General features: G+C 42.3%; 1 protein-coding gene across 1 annotated transcript in view; it reads left to right on the top strand.

The window, feature by feature from the left end:
- The window catches only part of LOC121561797 (ATP-binding cassette sub-family F member 3), a 30,331-nt gene extending 9,745 nt beyond the window's left edge, over positions 1-20,586 (top strand). The window contains exons 2-21 of the mRNA XM_041874254.2: positions 2,169-2,316; positions 2,469-2,545; positions 2,803-2,858; positions 2,991-3,088; positions 11,448-11,570; positions 12,065-12,331; positions 12,506-12,586; positions 12,805-12,864; positions 12,953-13,009; positions 13,242-13,264; positions 13,402-13,457; positions 14,150-14,350; positions 14,614-14,690; positions 14,939-14,983; positions 15,078-15,210; positions 16,028-16,116; positions 16,269-16,360; positions 16,919-17,051; positions 18,860-18,947; positions 19,179-20,586. Of these exons, the coding sequence (XP_041730188.1) occupies positions 2,169-2,316; positions 2,469-2,545; positions 2,803-2,858; positions 2,991-3,088; positions 11,448-11,570; positions 12,065-12,331; positions 12,506-12,586; positions 12,805-12,864; positions 12,953-13,009; positions 13,242-13,264; positions 13,402-13,457; positions 14,150-14,350; positions 14,614-14,690; positions 14,939-14,983; positions 15,078-15,210; positions 16,028-16,116; positions 16,269-16,360; positions 16,919-17,051; positions 18,860-18,947; positions 19,179-19,337 (2,063 nt within the window). The 3' untranslated portion in view covers positions 19,338-20,586. The remainder of the gene's footprint in view (positions 1-2,168; positions 2,317-2,468; positions 2,546-2,802; positions 2,859-2,990; positions 3,089-11,447; positions 11,571-12,064; positions 12,332-12,505; positions 12,587-12,804; positions 12,865-12,952; positions 13,010-13,241; positions 13,265-13,401; positions 13,458-14,149; positions 14,351-14,613; positions 14,691-14,938; positions 14,984-15,077; positions 15,211-16,027; positions 16,117-16,268; positions 16,361-16,918; positions 17,052-18,859; positions 18,948-19,178) is intronic.
- The last annotated feature ends 1,719 nt before the right edge of the window (positions 20,587-22,305 follow it).

Genomic DNA, 22,305 nt, shown 5'->3' with positions numbered 1-22,305 from the left:
GTGTATAGATTGAGGATTTTTATTGATATATTATTTTTAAAAAAATAATAAGGCTGTAACGTGACATTGTGGAAAAAGTCAAGGGGATCTGAATAATTTCCGAATGCACTGTGTATGTGGACACCCCTTCAAATTAGTGGATTTGACGATTTCAGCCACACCCGTTGCTGACAGGTGTATAAAATCGAGCACACCGCCATGCAATCTCCATAGACAAACATTGGCAGTAGAATGGCCTTACTGACGAGCTCAGTGACTTTTAACGTCGCACCGTCATAGAATGCCACCTTTCCAACAAGTCAGTTCGTCAAATTTCTTCCCTGCTAGAGCTGCCCCAGTCAACTGTAAGTGCTGTTATTGTGAAGTGGAAACGTCTAGGAGCAGCAACTGCTGAGCCGCGAAGTGGTAGGCCACACGCTCACAGAACTGAAACGCTGAGTGTTGTAGCGCCTAAATATCCTCTGTTGCAACACTCACTACCGAGTTCCAAACTGCCTCTGGAAGCAACATCAGCACAAGAACTGTTAGTCGAGAGCTTAATTAAATGGGTTTCCATGGCCAAGCAGCCACACAAGCGTAAGATCATCATGCGGAATGCCAAGCGTCGCCTGGAGTGGTGTAAAGCTTGCCGCCGTTGGACTCTGGAGGAGTGGAAACGCGTTCTCTGGAGTGATGAGTCACGCTTCACCATCTGGCAGTCCAACGGTTGAATCTGGGTTTGGCGGACGCCAGGAGAACGCTACCTGCCCGAATGCATATTGCCAACTGTAAAGTTTGTTTGAGGAGGAATAATGGTCTGGGGCTGTTTTTCATGTTTCGGGCTAGGCCCCTTAGTTCCACTGAAGGGAAATCTTAATGCTACAGCATACAATGACATTCTAGTCGATTCTGTTCTTCCAACTTTGTGGCAACAGGAAAACCTTCCCACAACAGTGGAGGCTATTATAGCAGCAAAGGGGGGACCAACTCCATATTAATGCCCATGATTTTGGAATGAGATATTCGACGAGCAGGTGTCCAAATACTTTTGATCATGTAGTGTATCATTTTTTTTGCATTGGATGCGTCTCAATTCACTGCATCCGCCTATGTCACACTTCCGCATCTGTGGTGACAGAGCTTGAGCGGTGTTTGTCAGACCATGAGACATCCCGAAAATCGGTCTTCTCACAAAATCGTCTGTAGCGTCTTGGGACTCGTCTGAAGTCGATACAGCCGATCTGCCAACTTCTGTCTGTAGCGTCCGTAAAGTTTAGGCTACATACTAATATGACCGCTCTGTGCTAAGGTGAGACTCTGACGAACATGTACAAAAATGTATGTTTCTTAATCTTTCTTATATCTCTAAGATATAGAAATGACACTTTAGATATTTATTTTGTGGACTGTTGTTCCATGTAGTGAATCAGTTATTCAATGCGTTTGTATGGGCTAATAGCAGGAAGGCCAAATACACTTTTTCATCAAATAACTTTTATATATATATATATATTTTTTATACTTCAAGGGGTCTTAATTGAAAATGAAGTAGGAAAATTATCCTTGGTATGACCTTAAAACAATTCTAGATAGATTAGAAATGCCTGTTTCCAGTTGCAGAGGCATATCTCATTCGATACAAAACATGCATTTAGTATCTTTCTGAATGTTCTATGGTTTTTGTAGAACCACCTACAACTGGAAACAGACATTTCAAAGATGCTTTAGTTGAAAAATCTATGCCGGTGGTTTGTATGGTGCTTTCCTGTAACGCCCAGTAATGGACACCAAAAATCTTTGTACACCAGTTAATGTGATATAACCAAATCTGTAGCTATAGTTGCACATGCTATTTATCGATCATGAGTGCATGGAGTTGTCAAGAGCACAAACAGATCTGGGACCAGGCTAAGTCTAGCTTATTACAAGACTGTTTCATGATAACATTTTGTTGTGTCCCTCCCAAAGTGTGTGTCACCTGTAGATTCTCAGACAAAGTAAGATTGATCCAGAGCCATGTTCAGTAGCTGAAAGTTGCAGTTAGAAATCTCATCAATAGAGCCGACGTGTTTCCTTATGCTACAAGTCAGAGAGCCACATTATTAGCATTTCTCTATCTGAACATTCTAAAAGTTGCATCCTGCTGATTGCGCCCCTGATTTCTATCCTGTGGTATTCCTCTGTGATAGGTGTGTTGGACTGTGGAGGGGTGGAGTTTGAGGATGGAGAGGAGGTGTATGATGCGATTGGAGGGCTGCTGCAGGGGTCGTCTGCTGACTGTAAAAACGAGGATGACATCCGGGACATCTGTCAGCAGATGTTCAACACTCTTAAACTGTAAGTGCAACACACACAAAACCTTAACACCCACCTCTTTCACAACCAGCATACAACACAAAGATGAACTAATTGTCACACACCAAAAGCTAATATTTTATGTAATTCCGCTTGCTGATTCATCAAAAATGTACTCATGTCTTTTCCACCAGGAGTAACGGACATGCCGCTTCAAAGCAAGTGCTGCTCGACGCTCCGGTGCAGTTGTCTCAGATATCTGCAGAGTGTGGTAAGTCCCTTGTCTGCAGGGGGACTAAGGTCTTGCTCTTTGTTGTCAGCTTTACGGTCCATGTTTGATATTTATTCTGGTAGCCTGTAGTTATGTTATCTGCTGTTTTAGCCTTTTTTTACCTCTCTTTACCGTCCTCTACTGCTCGAACTTCCTATTTTCTCTACCCTTTCTACCCCCTCTCCCATGTCTTTTTAAAATCCTTCCTGACTTAGTTACATCATTCCACTCCTTCTGTCTTTCCCCTCTCGTCTCAGTATCTGCCACTAACGATGTCCAAGGGATCTGGATGATGAAGAGAGGCCAGAATACAGTAAAGTATTTTTGTTGCACCGTATCTTCTTGTGTATTACATTCTTTGTCAAAGCTACAGGGCTGACTTGAACATATGTTATTCTCCTGTGAACGTCATCCATTTTGTCTTCTTACACCACCACCATCTCAGACTGTGGACGCGAGGAAGCTAGAGAAGGCCGAAGCCAAGCTGAAGCAAAAACAAGGGAGGAGGAATGAACGTGATTCGCAAAAAACTACTAGTCCACTGTGAGTTTCATATGCTTTTTATCTACACATCTAGACTATGCAAACAGTTTATCATTGGCAGTGGTGGAAAAAATAGCCAATTGTCATACCTGAGTAAAAGTAAAGATGCCTTAATAGAAAATGACTCAAGTAAAATTGAAAGTCACCCAGTAAAATACTACTTGAGTAAAAGTCTAAAAGTATTTGGTTTTAAATGTACTTAAGTATCAAAAGTAAATGTAATTGCTAAAATATACTTAAGTATCAAAAGTAAAAGTAGATATGTTAAATACATTTTTGGAGCAAACCAGATGGCACAATTGTCTTCTTTTTTTTAACGGATAGACAGGGGTACACTCCAACACTCAGACACCATTTACAAACAAAGCATTTGTGTTTAGTGAGTCTGCCAGACCAGACGCAGTAGGGATGACCAGGGATGTTCTCTTGAGAAGAGTGAGTTGGATGATTTTCGTGTCCTGCTTTAACATTCAAAATGTGACGAGTACTTTTGCGTGTCAGAGAAAATGTATGCAGTAAAAAGTACATTATTGTCTTTAGGAATGTAATAAAGTAAAAGTTGTCAAATATATAAATAGTAAAAAGGATAAAGAACATTAACAACTTCATAGTTAAGAATACTTTAACGATATGGAAGAAAATGAAACGTATTTTACAAGAACCAATATCACTCCCTAGAAACACAACCTTATGGAATAATCCTTGGATAGCTTTTCTGAATTCATCGATAAATTGGCCCACATAGAAAACTAAAGGCATAGAAACTGTAAATGACTTGGTAACAGGAAATACATTTATTTCCATGACAGAATTAAAAAGTAATTTTGGACTGAAAAAAATATAAAAGCAAAATGTAAAGTGTTGGTCCCATGAGCTGAAATAAAAAATCTCAGAAATATTTTCCATATTTTCTAAAATGTTGTGCACACATTTGTTTACATCCCTGTTGGTTAGCATTTCTCCTTTGCCAAGATAATCCACCTGACAGGTATGGCATATCAAGAAGCTGATTAAACAACATGGTCATTACACAGGTGCATCTTGTGCCGGGGACAATAAAAGGCCACTCTAAAATGTGCAGTTTTGTCACACAACACAGATGTCTCAAGTGTTGAGGGAGTGTTCAATTGGTATGCTGACTGCAGGAATGTCCACCAGAGCTCTTGCCAGAGAATGTAATGTTAATTTCTCTACCATAAGCTGCCTCAAACGTCGTTTTAGAGTATTTTTCTGTATGTCCAACCGGCCTCACAACCGCAGACCACGTGTAACCACGCCAGCCCAGGACCTCTCCATCCGGCTTCTTAACCTGCGGTATCGTCTGAGGGTTGGAGGTGGGGGTGCTGAGGAGTATTTCTGTCTGTAATAAAGCCCTGTGTGGGGAAATACTCATTCTGATTGGCAGGGCCTGGCTGCCAAGTCAGGCTGCCCAGTCATATGAAATCCATAGATTAGAGGCTAATGAATTTATTTCAATTGACAGATTTCCTTTATCAACTCTAACTCAGTAAAATCTTTGAAATTGTTGAGTTTATATTTTTGTTCAGTGTAGATAGTTTAGAATACATGAAACTTAAAAGTTACATCACAAAATCTTGATTTGAAATATTTTTGACATCGGCGCAACCTTGAGGGAATCTTATTTGAGTCAGAAAAGGATGTTCATATGATGGGGAAGATCTGCAAAACCTTGCAGAAAGCCTATCCAACTGACAATATCTTAGAAAAAGTGAGACCCAATGGGCTGGACGATTCTTTTCCCATCACTGATTTTTTTGTAAATATTTTTATTGAAATAGCATGGGCGGCTGAGAAACTAATTGGTACAATTTTAAGACCAAGTGGCAAACAATAATGCAGGCGCTAGGGATAGTGGTGTGAGCATGCGGGTCTGGGCAGAAGAGATATAGTCATTGTTTGTATGTGTCTGTAAGTTCGTATGTATACGTTTTTTTGTTTGTGGAATGTACAAAAAAGAAAAGGAAAAATTAACTATGATTTAAAATATATTTGTGAATATATATATATATATATATATATATATATATATATACACACACACACACACTACCGTTCAAAAGTTTGGGGTCACTTAGAAATGTCCTTGTTTCCGAAAGAAAAGCAATTTTTTTGTCCATTAAAATAACATCAAATTGATCAGAAATACAGTGTAGACATTGTTAATGTTGTAAATGGCTATTGTAGCTGGAAACGGCTGATTTTTTAAATGGAATATCTACATAGGCGTACAGAGGCCCATTATCAGCAACCATCAGTCCTGTGTTCCAATGGCACGTTGTGTTTGCTAATCCAAGTTTATCATTTTAAAAGGATAATTGATCATTAGAATTATGTTAGCACAGCTGAAAACTGTTGTGCTGATTTAAAGAAGCAATAAAACTGGCCTTCTTGAGACTAGTTGAGTATCTGGAGCATCAGCAATTGTGGGTTCGATTACAGACAAATGGCCAGAAACAAATAACTTTCTTCTGAAACTTGTCAGTCTATTCTTGTTCTGAGAAATGAAGGCTATTCCATGCGAGAAATTGCCAAGAAACTGAAGATCTCGTACAACGCTGTGTACTACTCCCTTCACAGAACAGCGCAAACAGGCTCTAACCAGAATAGAAAGAGGAGTGGGAGGCCCCGGTGCACAACTGAGCGAGAGGACAAATACATTGGAGTATCTAGTTTGAGAAACAGACACCTCACAGGTCCTCAACTGGCATCTTCATTAAATAGTACCCGCAAAACACCAGTCTCAACGTCAACAGTGAAGAGGCGACTCCGAGATGCTGACCTTCTAGGCAGAGTTGCAAAGTGGGAGATTTGTACAGGGTAAAAGGGATCTTGAAGAAGGACAGTGCTTGATTGGAGCCAGTTTCCTCCTACAACAGGACAATGACCCAAAGCACAGCTCCAAACTATGCAATAACTATTTAGGGATGAAGCAGCCAGCTGGTATTCTGTCTATAATGGAGTGGCCAGCACAGTCACTGGATCTCAACCATATTGAGCTGTTGTGGGAGCAGCTTGACCGTATGGTACGTAAGAAGTGCCCATCAAGCCAATCCAACTTGTTGGAGGTGCTTCAGGAAGCATGGGGTGAAATCTCTTCAGATTACCTCAACAAATTGACAACTAAAATGCCAAAGGTCTGCAAGGCTATAATTGCTGCAAATGGAGGATTCTTTGACGAAAGCAAAGTTTGAAGGACACCATTATTATTTCTATTAAAAATCATTATTTCTAACCTTGTCAATGACTGCATTCCCTATGCATTTTGCTATATTTCCTATTCAAACTCATTTCATGTATGTTTCATGCAAAACAAGGATATTTCTAAGTGACCCCAAGCTTTTGAATGGTAGTGTTGTGTGTGTGTGTGTATAACCAGTCAAACGTTTGGACAAACCTACTCATTCAAGGGTTTTTCTTCATTTTATTTTTACAATTTGATACATTATAGAATAATAGTGAAGACATAAAACTATAAAATAACACATATGGAATCATGTAGTAACCACAAAAGTGTTCAACAAATCAAAATATACTGTTCCAAAAAATAAAGGGAACACTTAAACAATACAATGTAAGTCCAAGTCAATCACACTTCTGTGAAATCAAACTGTCCACTTAGGAAGCAACACTGATTGACAATACATTTCACATGCTGTTGTGCAAATGGAATAGACAACAGGTGGAAATTATAGGCAATTAGCAAGACACCCCCAATAAAGGACTGGTTTTGCAGGTTGTGACCACAGACCACTTCTCAGTTCCTATGCTTCCTGGCTGATGTTTTGGTCACTTTTGAATGCTGGCGGTGCTTTCACTCTAGTGGTAGCATGAGAAGGTGTCTACAACCCACACAAGTGGCTCAGGTAGTGCAGCTCATCCAGGATGGCACATCAATGCGAGCTGTTGCAAGAAGGTTTGCTGTGTCTGTCAGCGTAGTGTCCAGAGCATGGAGGCGCTACCAGGAGATAGGCCAGTACATCAGGAGACGTGGAGGAGGCCGTAGGAGGGCAACAACCCAGCAGGAGGAGCACTGCCAGAGCCCTGCAAAATGACCTCCAGCAGGCCACATGTGCATGTGTCTGCTCAAACGGTCAGAAACAGACTCCATGAGGGTGATATGAGACGCCGTGGATAACGTTCTGCTGCCTGCAACATCCTCCAGCATGACCGGTTTGGCGGTGGGTCAGGCATGGTGTGGGGTGGCATTTCTTTGCGTGGCCGCACAGCCCTCCATGTGCTCACCAGAGGTAGCCTGACTGCCTTTAGGTACCGAGATGAGATCCTCAGACCCCTTGTGAGACCATATGCTGGTGCGGTTGGCCCTGGGTTCCTCCTAATGCAAGACAATGCTAGACCTCATGTGGCTGGAGTGTGTCAGCAGTTCCTGCAAGAGGAAGGCATTGATGCTATAGACTGGCCCGCCCGTTCCCCAGACCTGAATCCAATTGAGCACATCTGGGACATCATGTCTCGCTCCATCCACCAACGCCACGTTGCACCACAGACTGTCCAGGAGTTGGCGGATGCTTTAGTCCAGGTCTGGGAGGAGATCCCTCAGGAGACCATCCGCCACCTCATCAGGAGCATGCCCAGGCGTTGTAGGGAGGTCATACAGGCACGTGGAGGCCACACACACTACTGAGCCTAATTTTGACTTGTTTTAAGGACATTACATCAAAGTTGGATCAGCCTGTAGTGTGGTTTTCCACTTTATTTTTGAGGGTGACTCCAAATCCAGACCTCCATGGGTTGATAAATTTGATTTCCATTGATAATTTTGTGTGATTTTGTCAGCACATTCAACTATGTAAAGAAAAAAGAATTTAATAAGATTATTTAATTCATTCAGATCTAGGATGTGTTATTTTAGTGTTCCCTTTATTTTTTTGAGCAGTGTATATTTTAGATTCTTCAAATTAGCCACCCTTTGCCTTGACTGCTTTGCATTCTCTCAACCATCTTCACCTGGAATGCTTTTCCAACAGTCTTGAAGGAGTTCCCATATATGCTGAGCACTTGTTGGCTGCTTTACCTTCACTCTGCGGTCCAACTCATCCCAAACCATCTCAATTGGTTTGAGGTCGGGGTATTGTGGAGGCCAGGTCATCTGATGCAGCACTCCATCACTATCCTTCTTGGTAAAATAGCCTTTACACAGCCTGGTGGTGTGTTTTGGGTCATTGTCCTGTTGAAAAACAAATGATAGTCCCACTAAGTGCAAACCAGATGGGATGACGTATCGCTACAGAATGCTGTGGTAGCCGTGCTGGTTAAGTGTGCCTTGAATTCTAAATACATCACTGACCGTGTCACCAGCAAAGCACCATCACACCACCACCTCCATGATTCACGGTGGGAACCACACATGCCGAGATCATCTGTTCTCCTTCTCTGCGTCTCCCACAGCAACAGCGGTTGGAACCAAAAATCTCCAATTTGGACTCCAGACCAAAGTACAGATTTCCACCGGTCTAATTTCCTTTGCTCGTGTTTCTTGGCCCAAGCAAGTCTCTTCTTGTTATTGGTGTCCTTTAGTGGTTTCTTTGCATCAATTCGACCATGAAGGCCTGATTCACGCAGTGTCCTCTGAACAGTTGATTTTGAGATGTCTGTTACTTGAACTCTGTGAAGCATTTATTTGGGCTGCAATTTCTGAGGCTGGTAACTCTAATGAACTTATCCTCTGCAGCAAAGGTAACTCTGGGTCTTCCTTTCCTGTGGCGGTCCTCATGAGAGCCAGTTTCATCATAGCGCTTGATGGTTTTTGCGACTGCACTTGAAGAAACTTTCAAAGTTCTTGACGTTTTCCGGATTGACTGACCTTCATGTCTTAAAGTAATGATGGACTGTTGTTTCTCTTTGCTTATTTGAGTTGTTCTTGCCATAATATGGACTTGGTCTTTTACCAAATAGGGCTATCTTCTGTATACCACCCCTACCTTGTCACAACACAACTGATTGGCTGAAATGCATTAAGAAGGAAAGAAATTCCACAAATTAACTTTTTAAGAAGGCACACCTGTTAATTGAAATGCATTCCAGGTGACTACCTCATGAAGCTGGTTGAGAGAATACCAAGAGAGTGCAAAGCTGTCATCAAGGAAAAGGGTGACTACTTTGAAGAATCTCAAATCTCAAATATATTTTGATTTGTTTAACACTTTTTTCGTTACTGAATGATTTCATATGTGTTATTTCATAGTTTTGATGTCTTCACACTATTTCTACAATGTAGAAAATAGTAAAAATAAAGACAAACTCTTGAATGAGTAGATGTTTCCAAACTTTTGACTGGTACTAGGTGTGTGTGTGTGTAAATACATAGTAAAGTACAGATACCCCAAAAACAACTTACAGTGCCTTGCAAAAGTATTAATCCCCCTTGGCTTTTTCCTATTTTGTTGCATTACAACCTGTAATTTAAATAGATTTTTATTTGGATTTCATGTAATGGACATACACAAAATAGTCCAAATTGGTGAAGTGAAATGGATTCTAAAAAATAAATAACGGAAAAGTGGTGCGTGCATATGTATTCACCCCCTTTGCTATGAAGTCCGTAAATATGATCTGGTGCAACAAATTACCTTCTGAAGTCACATAATTAGTTAAATAAATTCACCTTTGTGCAATCTAAGTGTCACATGATCTGTTACATGAACTCAGTATATATACACCTGTTCTGAAAGGACCCAGAGCCTGCAACACCACTAAGCAAGAGGCACCACCAAGCAAGCGGCACCATGAAGACCAAGGAGCTCTCCAAACAGGTCGGGGACAAAGTTGTGGAGAGTACAGATCAGGGTTGGGTTATAAAAAAATATCCGAAACATTGAGTATCCCACGGAGCACCATTAAATCCATTATTTAGAAATGGAAAGAATATAATAATATAATATGCCATTTAGCAGACGGCACCACAAAAACATTTTTTACATTTTAGTAATTTAGCAGACGCTCTTATCCAGAGCGACTTACATGAGCAATTAGGGTTAAGTGCCTTGCTCAAGGGCATATCAACAGATTTTTCACCTAGTCGGCTCGGGGATTAGAACCAGCGACCTTTCGGTTACTAGCACAACGCTCTTACCCACTAAGCTACCTGCCAAGAGAGGGCCGCCCATCAAAACACACGGACCAGGCAAGGAGGGCATTAATCAGAGGCAACAAAGAGACCAAAGATAACCCTGAAGGAGCTGCAAAGCTCCAGAGCGGAGATTGGAGTATCTGTCCATAGGACCACTTTAAGCCGTACACTCCACAGAGCTGGGCTTTACGGAAGAGTGGCCAGAAAAACGCCATTGCTTAAAGAAAAAAATAAGCAAACACGTTTGGTGTTCGCCAAAAAGCATGTGGGAGACTCCCCAAACATATGGAAGAAGGTACTCTTTGCAGATGACACTAAAATTGAGCTTTTTGGCCATCATGCTGTGGGTATGTTTTTCATCATCAGGGACTGGGAAACTGGTCAGAATCGAAGGAATGATGGATGCCGCTAAATACAGGGAAATTCTTGAGGGAAACCTGTTTGTCTTCCAGAGATTTGGGACTGGGAAGGAGGTTCACCTTCCAGCAGGACAATGACCCTAAGCATACTGCTAAAGCAACACTCGAGTGGTTTAAGGGGAAACATTTAAATGTTGTGACATGACTTAAAGATTGCTGTACACCAGTGGAACCCATCCGACTTGAAGGAGCTGGAGCAGTTTTGCCTTGAAGAATGGGCAAAAATCCCAGTGGCTAGATGTGCCAAGCTTATAGAGACATACCCCAAGAGACTTGCAGCTGTAATTGCTGCAAAAAAGTGGCACTACAAACTATTGACATGGGGGGGTGAATAGTTATGCACGCTCAAGTTTTTTGTCTTCTTGTTTGTTTCACAATAAAAAATATTTTGCATCTTCAAAGTGGTAGGCATGTTGTGTAAATCAAATGATACAAACCCCCCAAAAATCCATTTTAATTCCAGGTTGTAAGGCAACAAAATAGGAAAAATGCCAAGGGGGGTGAATACTTTCGCAAGCCACTATATAAGTAGTACTTGAAAGTATGTTTACTTAAGTACTTTCCACCACTGATCATTGGTTTGATATTGTGACAGCAAACATACACATTTCCATTCACCAATGTATGAAGAAGTTCGGTTATAGTGTCAGACTGATGTGACTTGGACTGATGTTTCACCTCTGCCAGTCTCTGTCTCTCTTACGCTGTCTCTCTTCCTCTGTACTCACTCTCTGTACTTCTATCTCTTCGTCTCCTTTTGGTTCCCTCTGTCCCTCTCCCTCTGTGTCTGTCTCGCTCTGTCCTTTTTCCCCTCTGTCTGTGTCTTTCTCAGGGTACTGGAGGAGGCATCAGCCAGCCAGGCCAGTAGCAAGAAAGACAGTCGCGTTGACTTGTCCGGGAAGAATCGCAGCTACGACATCCGCATTGAGAACTTTGATGTGTCGTTTGGCGAGCGGTGAGTGGTTCACCCCTAGGCTGTGTCCTAAATGGCACCACATCCATATTAAGTGCACTACTTTTGACCAGGGCCAATAGTATAGTAGTGTGCTATATAGGGAATAAGGTGCCATTTGGGTTGAAGCCACACTTACGCATTCTCCTACTGTTTCCAGCGCTGGAGCAGGACACCGTTTCCACCGGCATTTACCTTGCATTTAAAAAGGGTTGGTGTGGTTATGGTAGTTACTTTCTGCAAATTGCTTTAAAGAATTCAACACAACTACCTGATATCAAGTGGTGCGTAGCAATGCTTGTTTAAATAAATCACAAACGACTAAATGAGTGAAATCATAAGTTATAACTGTGTGATTACCATTTTATGTGATTTATTAGTTAATACCATACAGTGAGAGAGAGACAAAGAGAGTAGGAGAGAGACGGAGACATTTCTTAGTCTGTACCGTAAACAATATGCAAGCAACTTGTCTCTCTCTCGCTCTGTATTTCCAGGTCCTTGCTGCAGGGGGCGGAGCTGTCTCTGTCGACAGGTCGCCGCTACGGCCTGATTGGCCGCAACGGCCTGGGGAAGACCACGCTGCTGAAGATGCTGGCGAGCCGCAGCCTGCGCGTCCCCGCCCACATCACGATCCTGCACGTGGAGCAGGAGGTCGCTGGCGACGACACAGGGGCGCTGCAGAGCGTGCTGGAGAGCGACACGGTCCGGGAGGGGCTCCTGACGGAGGAACGCCTGCTCAATGCGCGCATCGCCAACGGAACGTACGTCTTACTCACCCAAATAATCCCCAAAGCTGTCAACAGAGGGCTCATATTGGAACGAGTCAATACTGGCGGCCTTGGCAGATTTAAATGTTGTTGTTGCAGGAATTTTACACTTTTGGGTTTGAAACTGCAACAGTCACTAAACCTGCAGTTTATTCTGTTCTATTTTAGTGCTGAAGGAATGGAGACTGTTCGACTGTCAGAGATCTACGCTAAACTGGAGGAGATTGAAGCAGATAAGGCACCTGCCCGGTAAAGAGCCACACTAAACATGTCTGCACATAATGTCATATCTGTGTTTACGTTACATTAGCAGTGCATTTATATTTACACGTATTTACCAATGGTGTGTATACAACAGATGACTATGCACTGTGCAGTATAATTGTAACAAGTGTATGCATTTTCTGATTTGATGAGTTGATTGTTTGCTCCTTCCCTCTCTCTCTTTTTCCCTCTCTTTTACACAGAGCTTCAATCATCCTATGTGGTTTAGGTTTTTCTCCTAAAATGCAAACGCAGACAACCAAGTAAGTTACCGTCTGTGTGTGTGTGTGTGTGTGTGTGTGCGCAGACGCGGATGTGATTAACGGATCGCTCTGTGTGTTCTCTTCACAGGGAGTTTTCTGGAGGTTGGAGAATGAGATTAGCTCTGGCTAGAGCTCTCTTCGCCAAGTGAGTCTCTCCTTATTTTATCCAAAGGACAGTCTTCCCAATTAAAATACAAGGACAGAGATTATATTAGAATATTGATGTACATTTATAAAGCTCTTATGAGCTATTTCCAGAATCTCAATTTATAGACCATCTATTCAACACAGTTTATGAAGACATAAATTGTGGCTCTGCTAAATATTGTAAGGATAGCTTCAATTCTCTAAATAATGTGTATTTTCTTTCTTTTTAGGCCTGATCTTTTGTTACTTGATGGTGAGTGATTTAAACCACATTAAGTATTTTTGTATTGAGTATCTTTGAACAGTTTGACGGTGTCCAGTAGTCAGCGCAAACGCCCTTTAACTGACTGTCTGTCTCTGTCTTTCTGTCTGTCTGTGTTTGTTTCTCAGAGCCCACCAACATGTTGGATGTCCGAGCCATTCTTTGGCTGGAGAATTACCTGCAGGTAGGTTACTCCTGCTTACCGACACTCTTAACATTGCATGCCGAATCCAGTTCGGGTGCCCTTCTCCCTAAAGTGTGCACATTCTCACTCCCAGGATTTAAAAGCATTGGTTTGGTGAAAGCATGAGCAAGCGTGAGCTAGAGTGACTATCCGCCAATCCAGGGCAAGGGGTGTGAATGAGTGTACATTTCAGGGAGAAGTGTAGAGAATAGGAAGATAGGGTATGTTTTAATTGCATGAGCAACAAGTTAAAATGTGGTGGGTAATTCAACTTTGCTGTCAACTTTTGCCTATGGGGGTGCTCTTGAGCCAAAAGGGGTCCGCCCCCAAAAAAAAGGGTCCGCTAAATTGGCAGAAAGGGGCAAAGCATACATAGTTAGCTTCAAATGGATTGTGTGGTTTCACAAGTTATGAAATTGCAAACAAGGGTTGTGTCCCACTAATATTTCCCTTCTCCTGAAGTGTGCACTCTTTCAATACTTCCTACAAATCTGAAGACATTGGATTGGTGGAGGCATTGGCTAGGTGGAGTTACCACCATATTTCTTATACCAGTTATTTCCTTTTGAAATCAGTGAATGGAAGTGAACGAGTGCACACTTTTGGAGGAAGGAGAGGTAATTGTGACATAGCTAAAGCATGAGCAACAAGTTAAACTCCCATATCGGCTGTTTAACCCCCCCCCCCCACAGACCTGGCAGACCACCATCCTGGTGGTGTCCCACGACCGGAACTTCCTCAACGCCGTGGTGACTGACATCATCCACCTGCACTCGCAGCGGCTGGAGAGTTACCGTGGCGACTACGAGAACTTTGTCAAGACCAAAGAGGACCGCCTGAAGAACCAGCAGAGGGAGTACGAGGCCCAGTTTCAGTACAGAGAGCACATCCAGGTTAGGAACCCACACACAGTCATGCACACACCCATTTTCTCTCACGTTGAGGTACCCACAGACAAACTAAAAGGCCTATGGCAAGCGTAATAACAATACACTTTCTAAGCATTTGTCTTTGCTGATTAGTGTTTGGATATTTTATATGATCTTGATATGCCAAACTTATCAACATCCTGCTAAATACTTATTAGAATATATGTTATAGTGTCTTATTTCTATATATTATAATCGTGGATTGATCACCTCCCTCTGTGTCCCAGGTGTTCATCGACCGGTTCAGATACAACGCCAACAGAGCGGCACAGGTGCAGAGCAAACTGAAGCTCTTAGAAAAACTGTGAGTAACCATCTCTTTCAAAAATAAGATGTTAACACGCACCCCACTCTGCTTTCTCTCATGTAGGGCTCCCTGGGAATTACAGCCTGAAAGTGCAATTCATTGTAAAGGATAACTCCTGTCTTGCACATGCATGATGACCTCTGTGTGTTTGTTTGCCTGTGCACGGGGGAATGGTCATTGTAAAGAATATCTATTGTTGTCATCTGTCGTCCATTCCCTCACTGTTCTTCTCTTGTCTCCTGCAGGCCTGAACTCAAACCTCTGGAGAAGGAAACCGAAGTCACCTTAAAGTAAGAGACCGCTCCTCCTGTCCCGAATGAAGTCTGGTTTCAATTCTCATTCATCTGAGTGGTAACGTGTGTGTGTGTGCGCATCTGTCCACAGGTTCCCTGATAACTTTGAGAAGCTGTCTCCCCCAGTGCTCCAGTTGGATGAGGTGGAGTTCTACTATAACACCGACCAGCGCCTCTTCACACAGCTGTCGGTGTCTGCAGACTTGGAGTCTCGCATCTGCATCGTACGTATTAATCACACTGCTCTCAATTCTGATAACTAGCTTGATTGAAACGAGTTCTAAAATACATGCACTGCTAATAGTTCGGGATGCACTGATGTGACAGTTCTGGGCAGATGCCAATATCCAATATTTTCTTAGCAATATCGACCGATTTCAGATATATTTTCATTTTATGGCACTTTTAACCATTCTAGCAGAGATACGAACTGCAATCAACTTTCTATGTTCATAAGGCTTTTGTCCCCCCATCGGGCCAATATGGTGTTAGATTAATTTGTATTTTAAGAATAATGACTAAAGGATTTCACCCCAAATACAGTATAAACTGTATTAGAATTATAATGTATTAGAATGATAATGTATTGTCAACTTACTAACAGAGGGGTGCGGGACTAAACATTCCAGGGTGAAGGGGACTGAGGAAACGGGTTACAGGGGGCCTCCTAGAGGTGGGCGGAGCAGGGTGCCTTTGTGTGTTGAGGTATAAAACAGGAGTGTATGGGTTTTGGCGCCAGAGCTCTCCATGAATAAAGATACAGATAATCCTTGTTGGTTGTGGACCTTGAATCATTTATGATTAAAACCAGAGCCTTACAACCTCTGGTAATGATTCAAGCTTAGGTTGAATTAGAGATAGAAATTATCTTAACATATGGTCACTGATATATTGTGCGTCCATTGATAGTGTACTTTTAAACCTGTGAAACACTTCCACAGCCAAGGCTCTGTGCAACCTTCCAACTGCTAAAGAAGTACGTACCTACAGTCTCTCTCTTGCTCTCTCGCTCTTCTCTCGCGCTCTCTCTCTCTCTCTCAGGTGGGTGAGAACGGGGCGGGTAAATCCACCATGCTCAAGCTACTGATGGGAGAGTTAACGCCCGTCAACGGCATCAGACACAGCCATCGGTGAGGTTCCATGCTTGACGTCAGGCCATGTTGCTCTGCTGCTAATGTGTGTCTCGGTGTGTGTGCGTGTCCACAGGCTCCCTTGTAACTTTCAGAAGCTTTGTGTGCGTAAAGGGAAGTAAACAACAGCTTTATTTCCCGTTCTCGCTCAGGAACCTGAAGATCGGTTACTTCAGTCAGCACCACGTGGATCAACTGGACCTCAACGTGTGTTCAATTGAGCTGCTACTCAACAAATTCCCAGGTGACCACCACCACCAAAACATATCAATACTGATCTTTATCAAAGCCTGGGCTGTGTTCATTAGGCACCAAATGCAAAGGAAACTGATTGGAACAGGGATGGGCTACCTGGACTTGGTCCAATAAGAAATGCCCAGTTTTTTCGTTGTGTGCCCTAATGAACACAACACTGGTGGTTGTTACGGATCCCTATAGATGGGTTACCTGACAACGTCACAAAAACAATGCGCGCACTTCAGCTTCAATGGTGCAAAAGGCAGTGTGTTGTGATTCTGGATGGCCAGATAGCTAGCAACAATGACAAGAAGCTGCCATGTGAGGAATCGTAGGTAGCTTGTTTCAGCTTGTTTGATCTTGTTCTTGATACTATGTCTTGTTTTGACTGTCACATCTATGCTAATATGACTAAAATTCGCTAGCTAGCTAACCAACAACTGTAAAGATGTATTTGAGAGAACAGGTGCTCATTGTACACATTTATTTTTGCTAAACAACCAGCCCCTCTATAGCCTGCAGTCTTTGTAATTTGTAACCCCTTTTGTCCCTTCCTCCCTCCCAGGTCGTAACGAGGAGGAGTACAGGCACCAGCTGGGTGGCTATGGGATAACAGGGGAGCTGGCCACTCGGCCGGTGGCCAGTCTGTCAGGAGGGCAGAAGAGCCGGGTGGCCTTCGCCCAGATGACCATGCCTTGGTAATGTATTTTATTATTACACTCCATGACCCCAAGATTTCACACATGATTTCTCACATTGTCAAATTGTCATTTTGTGGTAATAAACTGGTTGAAAAGTTGAAAAAACTTCCTTGTACAAGCAGTATACAACCTGACCATGATGTCTAATAATGTGATTGTAATCAGGTTTGCCAGCTGGGTTACATCTCTCTAGAACGCATGGTAGTTGTTGCAAGAGTAGGGATGTTAACCCGGGTGTCCGGGCTAAATTCCCTAATGGCCCCTCATACCACCACGGCCACCTAATCATCATCCCCAGCTTCCAATTGGCTTGTTCAACCCCTCCTCTCCCCTGTAACTCATCCCCAGGTCGTTGCTGTAAATGAGAATTTGTTTTCAACCAACTTACCTTGTAAATAAGAAAAAGACATCTGTCAAACTGCCCTGATAACACTAGGAACAGAACTGGAGAGAGGACATGAGAGAACGCTATTCATTTTGGGAAGTGTCAAGATCCTAATGATGAGATGGTTATAATCAGTCGCAGAATTTGTTATTATTAGGGGTATTGTTTCTGTTGGAATTATTATTATTATTTCGCACTTGTCGGAATGGCTCAATGCCCGATTTAGTATTCATTTTGGGAAGTGTCAAGATCCTAATGATGAGATGGTTATAATCAGTCGCATAATTTGTTATTATTAGGGGTATTGTTTCTGTTGGAATTATTATTATTATTTCGCACTTGTCGGAATGGCTCAATGCCCGATTTAGTATTCATTTTGGGAAGTGTCAAGATCCTAATGATGAGATGGTTATAATCAGTCGCAGAATTTGTTATTATTAGGGGTATTGTTTCTGTTGGAATTATTATTATTATTTCGCACTTGTCGGAATGGCTCAATGCCCGATTTAGTATTCATTTTGGGAAGTGTCAAGATCCTAATGATGAGATGGTCATAATCAGTCTCAGAATTTATGTTATTATTAGGGTTGCCGGCAGCAAAGCACCCCTAATAATATTGTTGGAATAGCTCTTGTCTGAATAGCTCAATGCCCGATTGGTCACTAAAAATGGCACGAATGGGCCCATAGCTGGCGCTGTATTAAGTATTAAAAGTCTAATGCTCAGCCCCACCTCCCCGTTTGACGTATAACCACGAAATTTGGTATATCAGTGTTTCTCATCATAAGGAGCAAATTTGCTTCATGGACCCATGAGGTCTGCCATTTTGAATTTTCCGACATGTTGGATTTTTTGATCAAATCTTCAAAAATCTTCTCATGAACCGTATATCCGGTTGACTTGAATCGAAACTCAGAATGTATGTCTCTACTAAGTTTGAGAAAAGCGATATGTCAAAAGATGGAAGAGAAAATGGCAACTTCGTAAAAAATATTATTAACTTCACTTGTCTTCGCTCTATCACCTTGAAACTGATTAAGGGTCTTGACGACACTAGTAGGAAGCAGGTGTTGATGTAAAAAAATTAACATGGAAACAGTAAGAAATTAGTTGTGAACCTCCCAACAGTTAGCATTCATGCTAATGCTAAAAAGCGATTATTCAAATGAAGTCTCGAGATTTGGCGACTACAGTGTTTGTTAGTCCCTACAAAGTTTGCCAAGGAATAATTGCTACGTCAAACATAGCCACTTCATGACGCTATAAATAATTTGCACATAGTATTTTGAATTGTTAAATGTACAAGGATGTATAATGCTTCAATGCAGCCGTCTCTTTCAGCCTGCTCATAAACCAGCACCCCGTTTCATTGCTGCTTGCATCTATATTTGATCTCGTACTCACGTTTTCTCTCTTTCAGCCCAAACTTCTATATCCTTGACGAGCCGACCAATCACCTGGACATGGAAACAATCGAGGCTCTAGCGAAGGCGCTCAACAAATTCAAAGTAAGCTTGTTTCACTATAAGTCGCTGAGAAAATGTCCTTTATTTATCTCACAATGTTAATCAGTAGAGTAAATATGGAGAAACTGTAAGTCATGGATCGATTTCCTTTAAACAGCCACTGCAAGCTTATTTTGGCCACCACTAGCTAACAATCAATGGAAGTGATAGCGCTTGAACACTTTAAGTTTTAAGGTGCGTATATACCCTTCTTTAATTATATCCTCTCCTCAGGGTGGGGTGGTCCTTGTCTCTCACGACGAGCGTCTGATCCGGCTGGTGTGCAGAGAGCTGTGGGTCTGTGAGCACGGGAACGTGCGGCGAGTGGAGGGGGGCTTCGACGAGTACCGGGATATCTTGCAGGAACAGTTCCGCAAGGAGGGCTACCTGTGAGAGGGAGGAGGGACCTTCCAAAACCTACCACCCCAGGCAACTTTCCCATTACGCCAACTATGACAGACTTGCCAAGTTACCAATCGATTTCAACCCCCAATAACCTAAAGCCCCCCCACTCTCCATTCCCCGACTGCCAATCATCATCCTGAGTTTTACTGGCTGTTGTTCCAGCATTTATCTCTGCTCCCCCACACCACCGTTTTTCTTTTGTTTGCGATTTAGCTCGGCCCGGCAGTTCAAAGTGACATACTCTCGTCTATTGTCCTGAAGCAGACATGTTTTAGGCTACATGAAGTGCAAACTCTGTCCACATGGAATGTCAATTGTGCATGTACTCTGTGTACTCCGAAACTGCTCCGGCCTACCCACTCCCAACCTTCCTGATCATAATAGTTTGAGCTGGTTTGGTTCACTTAACAACAAGGAGGATATTCCATAATGTGAAGGTGGGGGTGTTGTGCCCTCTCTTTAACTGTTAACCCCATGTGGGCAGCCATCTTGGAATAATGCTACATCCTTTTAGCTCCTAATATCAGTGAAGGGATGAATATGTACTTCAGAAAATTTGAAACAATGTTCTCGATTTCTTCATCCATGTTGAGTATATGTGTGATTGAGTGGGAGAGAGCGAGGATATATTTCAAGTGCATATGGGGAGATGTTTCTCCTGAACGTGTGTTCTTGATGGAGAGGGAGCATCTCTTAGTCAGTGGAACCCAGGGCGAAGCCGAAATGGCACCCTGTTCCCAACATAGTGCAGTATTTTGTGAACTTGCCAAAAGTGCACAATAGCGAAAATGGTGTAATTTCAGACACACCTGGTCTTGTTCATTAGGCACCAAATGAAAGAAAACAGTCTGAAACAGGGAGGGATTACATGGACTTGTCCAATAAGAAACACTCATTTTCGTTTTCTGTTACAAAACGTTTCCTGTTGCGTGCCCTAATGACCACGATCCTGGAAACATCCATATCTGCGTCAGCATGGGAAACCACCAGCACAAAAACAACGACTTCTACAACAACAGCAGCTGGCTCCAGGTCTCACTGCTGCTTCTTCCCCAGAATCTCCAACCAAGTTAAGAGGGGTATTATTAAGCAATAAGGCACGAGGGGGTGTGGTATATGGCCAATATACCACGGCTAAGGTCTGTTCATAAGCATGACGCAAAGCGGAGTGCCTGGATACAGCCCTTAGCCATGGTATATTGGCCATATACCACAAACCCCTGAGGTGCCTTATTGCTATTATAAACTGGTTACCAACGTAATTAGAGCAGTAAAAATAAATGTTTTGTCATATTGTGGTATACGGTCTGATATACTACAGCTGTCAGCCAATCAGCATTCGGGGCTCGAACCACCCAGTTTATATAATTCTTAAAGAAAATTATCAGAATAAAAAACAACTACATTCTTCCTGCTTCAATGTTATATCGCTAACTTATAAATAGCTGTTTTAAGAACTATTCAATCATAACACCATCCTAATAAAAAAGCTTTAATCATCCATCCGCCAGGTCTGATGATCTGCTCTCTCTGCTATTGTTCAACTAACACCATGCAACATTACTTTTATTATTTTGACAAAGTGGAACCCGTATCCATAACAATCTAGAGAAGACCTATGGATAGAGTGTCTACCAAACGACAGAAAACACTCAAATAATATACATGTTTTGTGAAAATTGTAAACAGATGCTTAATCAATCACAGGTTGAGTTCAAGGTGTGGACTGTGCGTGCATGTGTATATGGTGGCCTACAGACTTGTCAATATGACTTATTTTAGTCGTTTACTTCAAAGCTCTACAGATTGGTGTACCTGTAGAAAGTAGAGCTAGTCAGACATTTGACACAAGGGGTTCGTTTAAAAAGGGATTGCATTCGTTTTGGAACCGGACTGCCTCCCGGGCGTGAGCCAGGTGGCCCAATATGGCCGGCTCAAAACAAAAGTGACGTAATCAAGCATGTGGAGTGATGAGTAGGATTCTGTGTTTTCACATGCAAAAGTGATTGCTTTTGATAAAAAACGCTTTATCTGCCAAACTAAAATGTAAATGAAAGCTAGTTTGAAAATTCAAACATTTTATTTTATGGAAAAGAGGATGTTTCTGGACGATGCACCATGCTGCCTTGACAACATGACAGAGCGCCGCAGATTACTGTTTGATTTGAGAAGGGCGCTCCTCCCTCCCTGCTTTCACCCAATGACGTGACGGGCCATTGCCCGGTTTAACCCGGACCAGCATAATACAACTCAATGTAAAGAACAGTAGCCCAGGTACCTAACTGTTTCTGCCTTCAACAACCCTACACTATTGCCTATCAAAACTAGACAAACGTGATCTAAATCCGAAACGGACTGAACAAATTGAAGGTAAACAGCACAATGACACAGAGCTTTGAGAGTGAACATGAGAAAAACGTGAGACTTTCAATGCAACAGTCGGTGAAAATAAATGGGTGGGATAGGATGTTTGACACAACAGTGCTGCTTAGTGGCAGTAGTAAAGCATTGCCTGTGCCACAATGGGTACACTAGCAAACAGTAAATGTTTTCTATTGGAGAAGTTCAGGTAGGTCCCTCACTGTATGGATCCGTTTGGTTCCTAGTGATGAATACACCCCAGGACGAGCTGAGTCAAACTCCATGTGTTAATTCATGTTACATGTTTTGACATTTTAAAATCAGACAGGTGCAGAAATATAGTCATATATTCTGCCTACAGTACATTCTGCTGTCCATTCTGAAGTCCACAACACACATCGACATGCATGTACTTTACCCTCAATTACTATGCAAACACTTGCTTGAATAAAAACATCAAACGCATTCCCTGGCACAGCTCTCTTACAATGGATTTTTTTTTCTTTGCCGTAATTCTTGTACATTTCAAATCTATTTGTAAGTCGCTCTGGATAAGAGCGTCTGCTAAATGACGTAAATGTATTTTATTTTCTTA

Source organism: Coregonus clupeaformis, chromosome 5 (assembly GCF_020615455.1).
Source record: "Coregonus clupeaformis isolate EN_2021a chromosome 5, ASM2061545v1, whole genome shotgun sequence".
NCBI lineage: Eukaryota > Metazoa > Chordata > Actinopteri > Salmoniformes > Salmonidae > Coregonus > Coregonus clupeaformis.
Note: the sequence above shows the minus strand (reverse complement) of the source record. Positions and strands in the feature narration are given on the sequence as shown.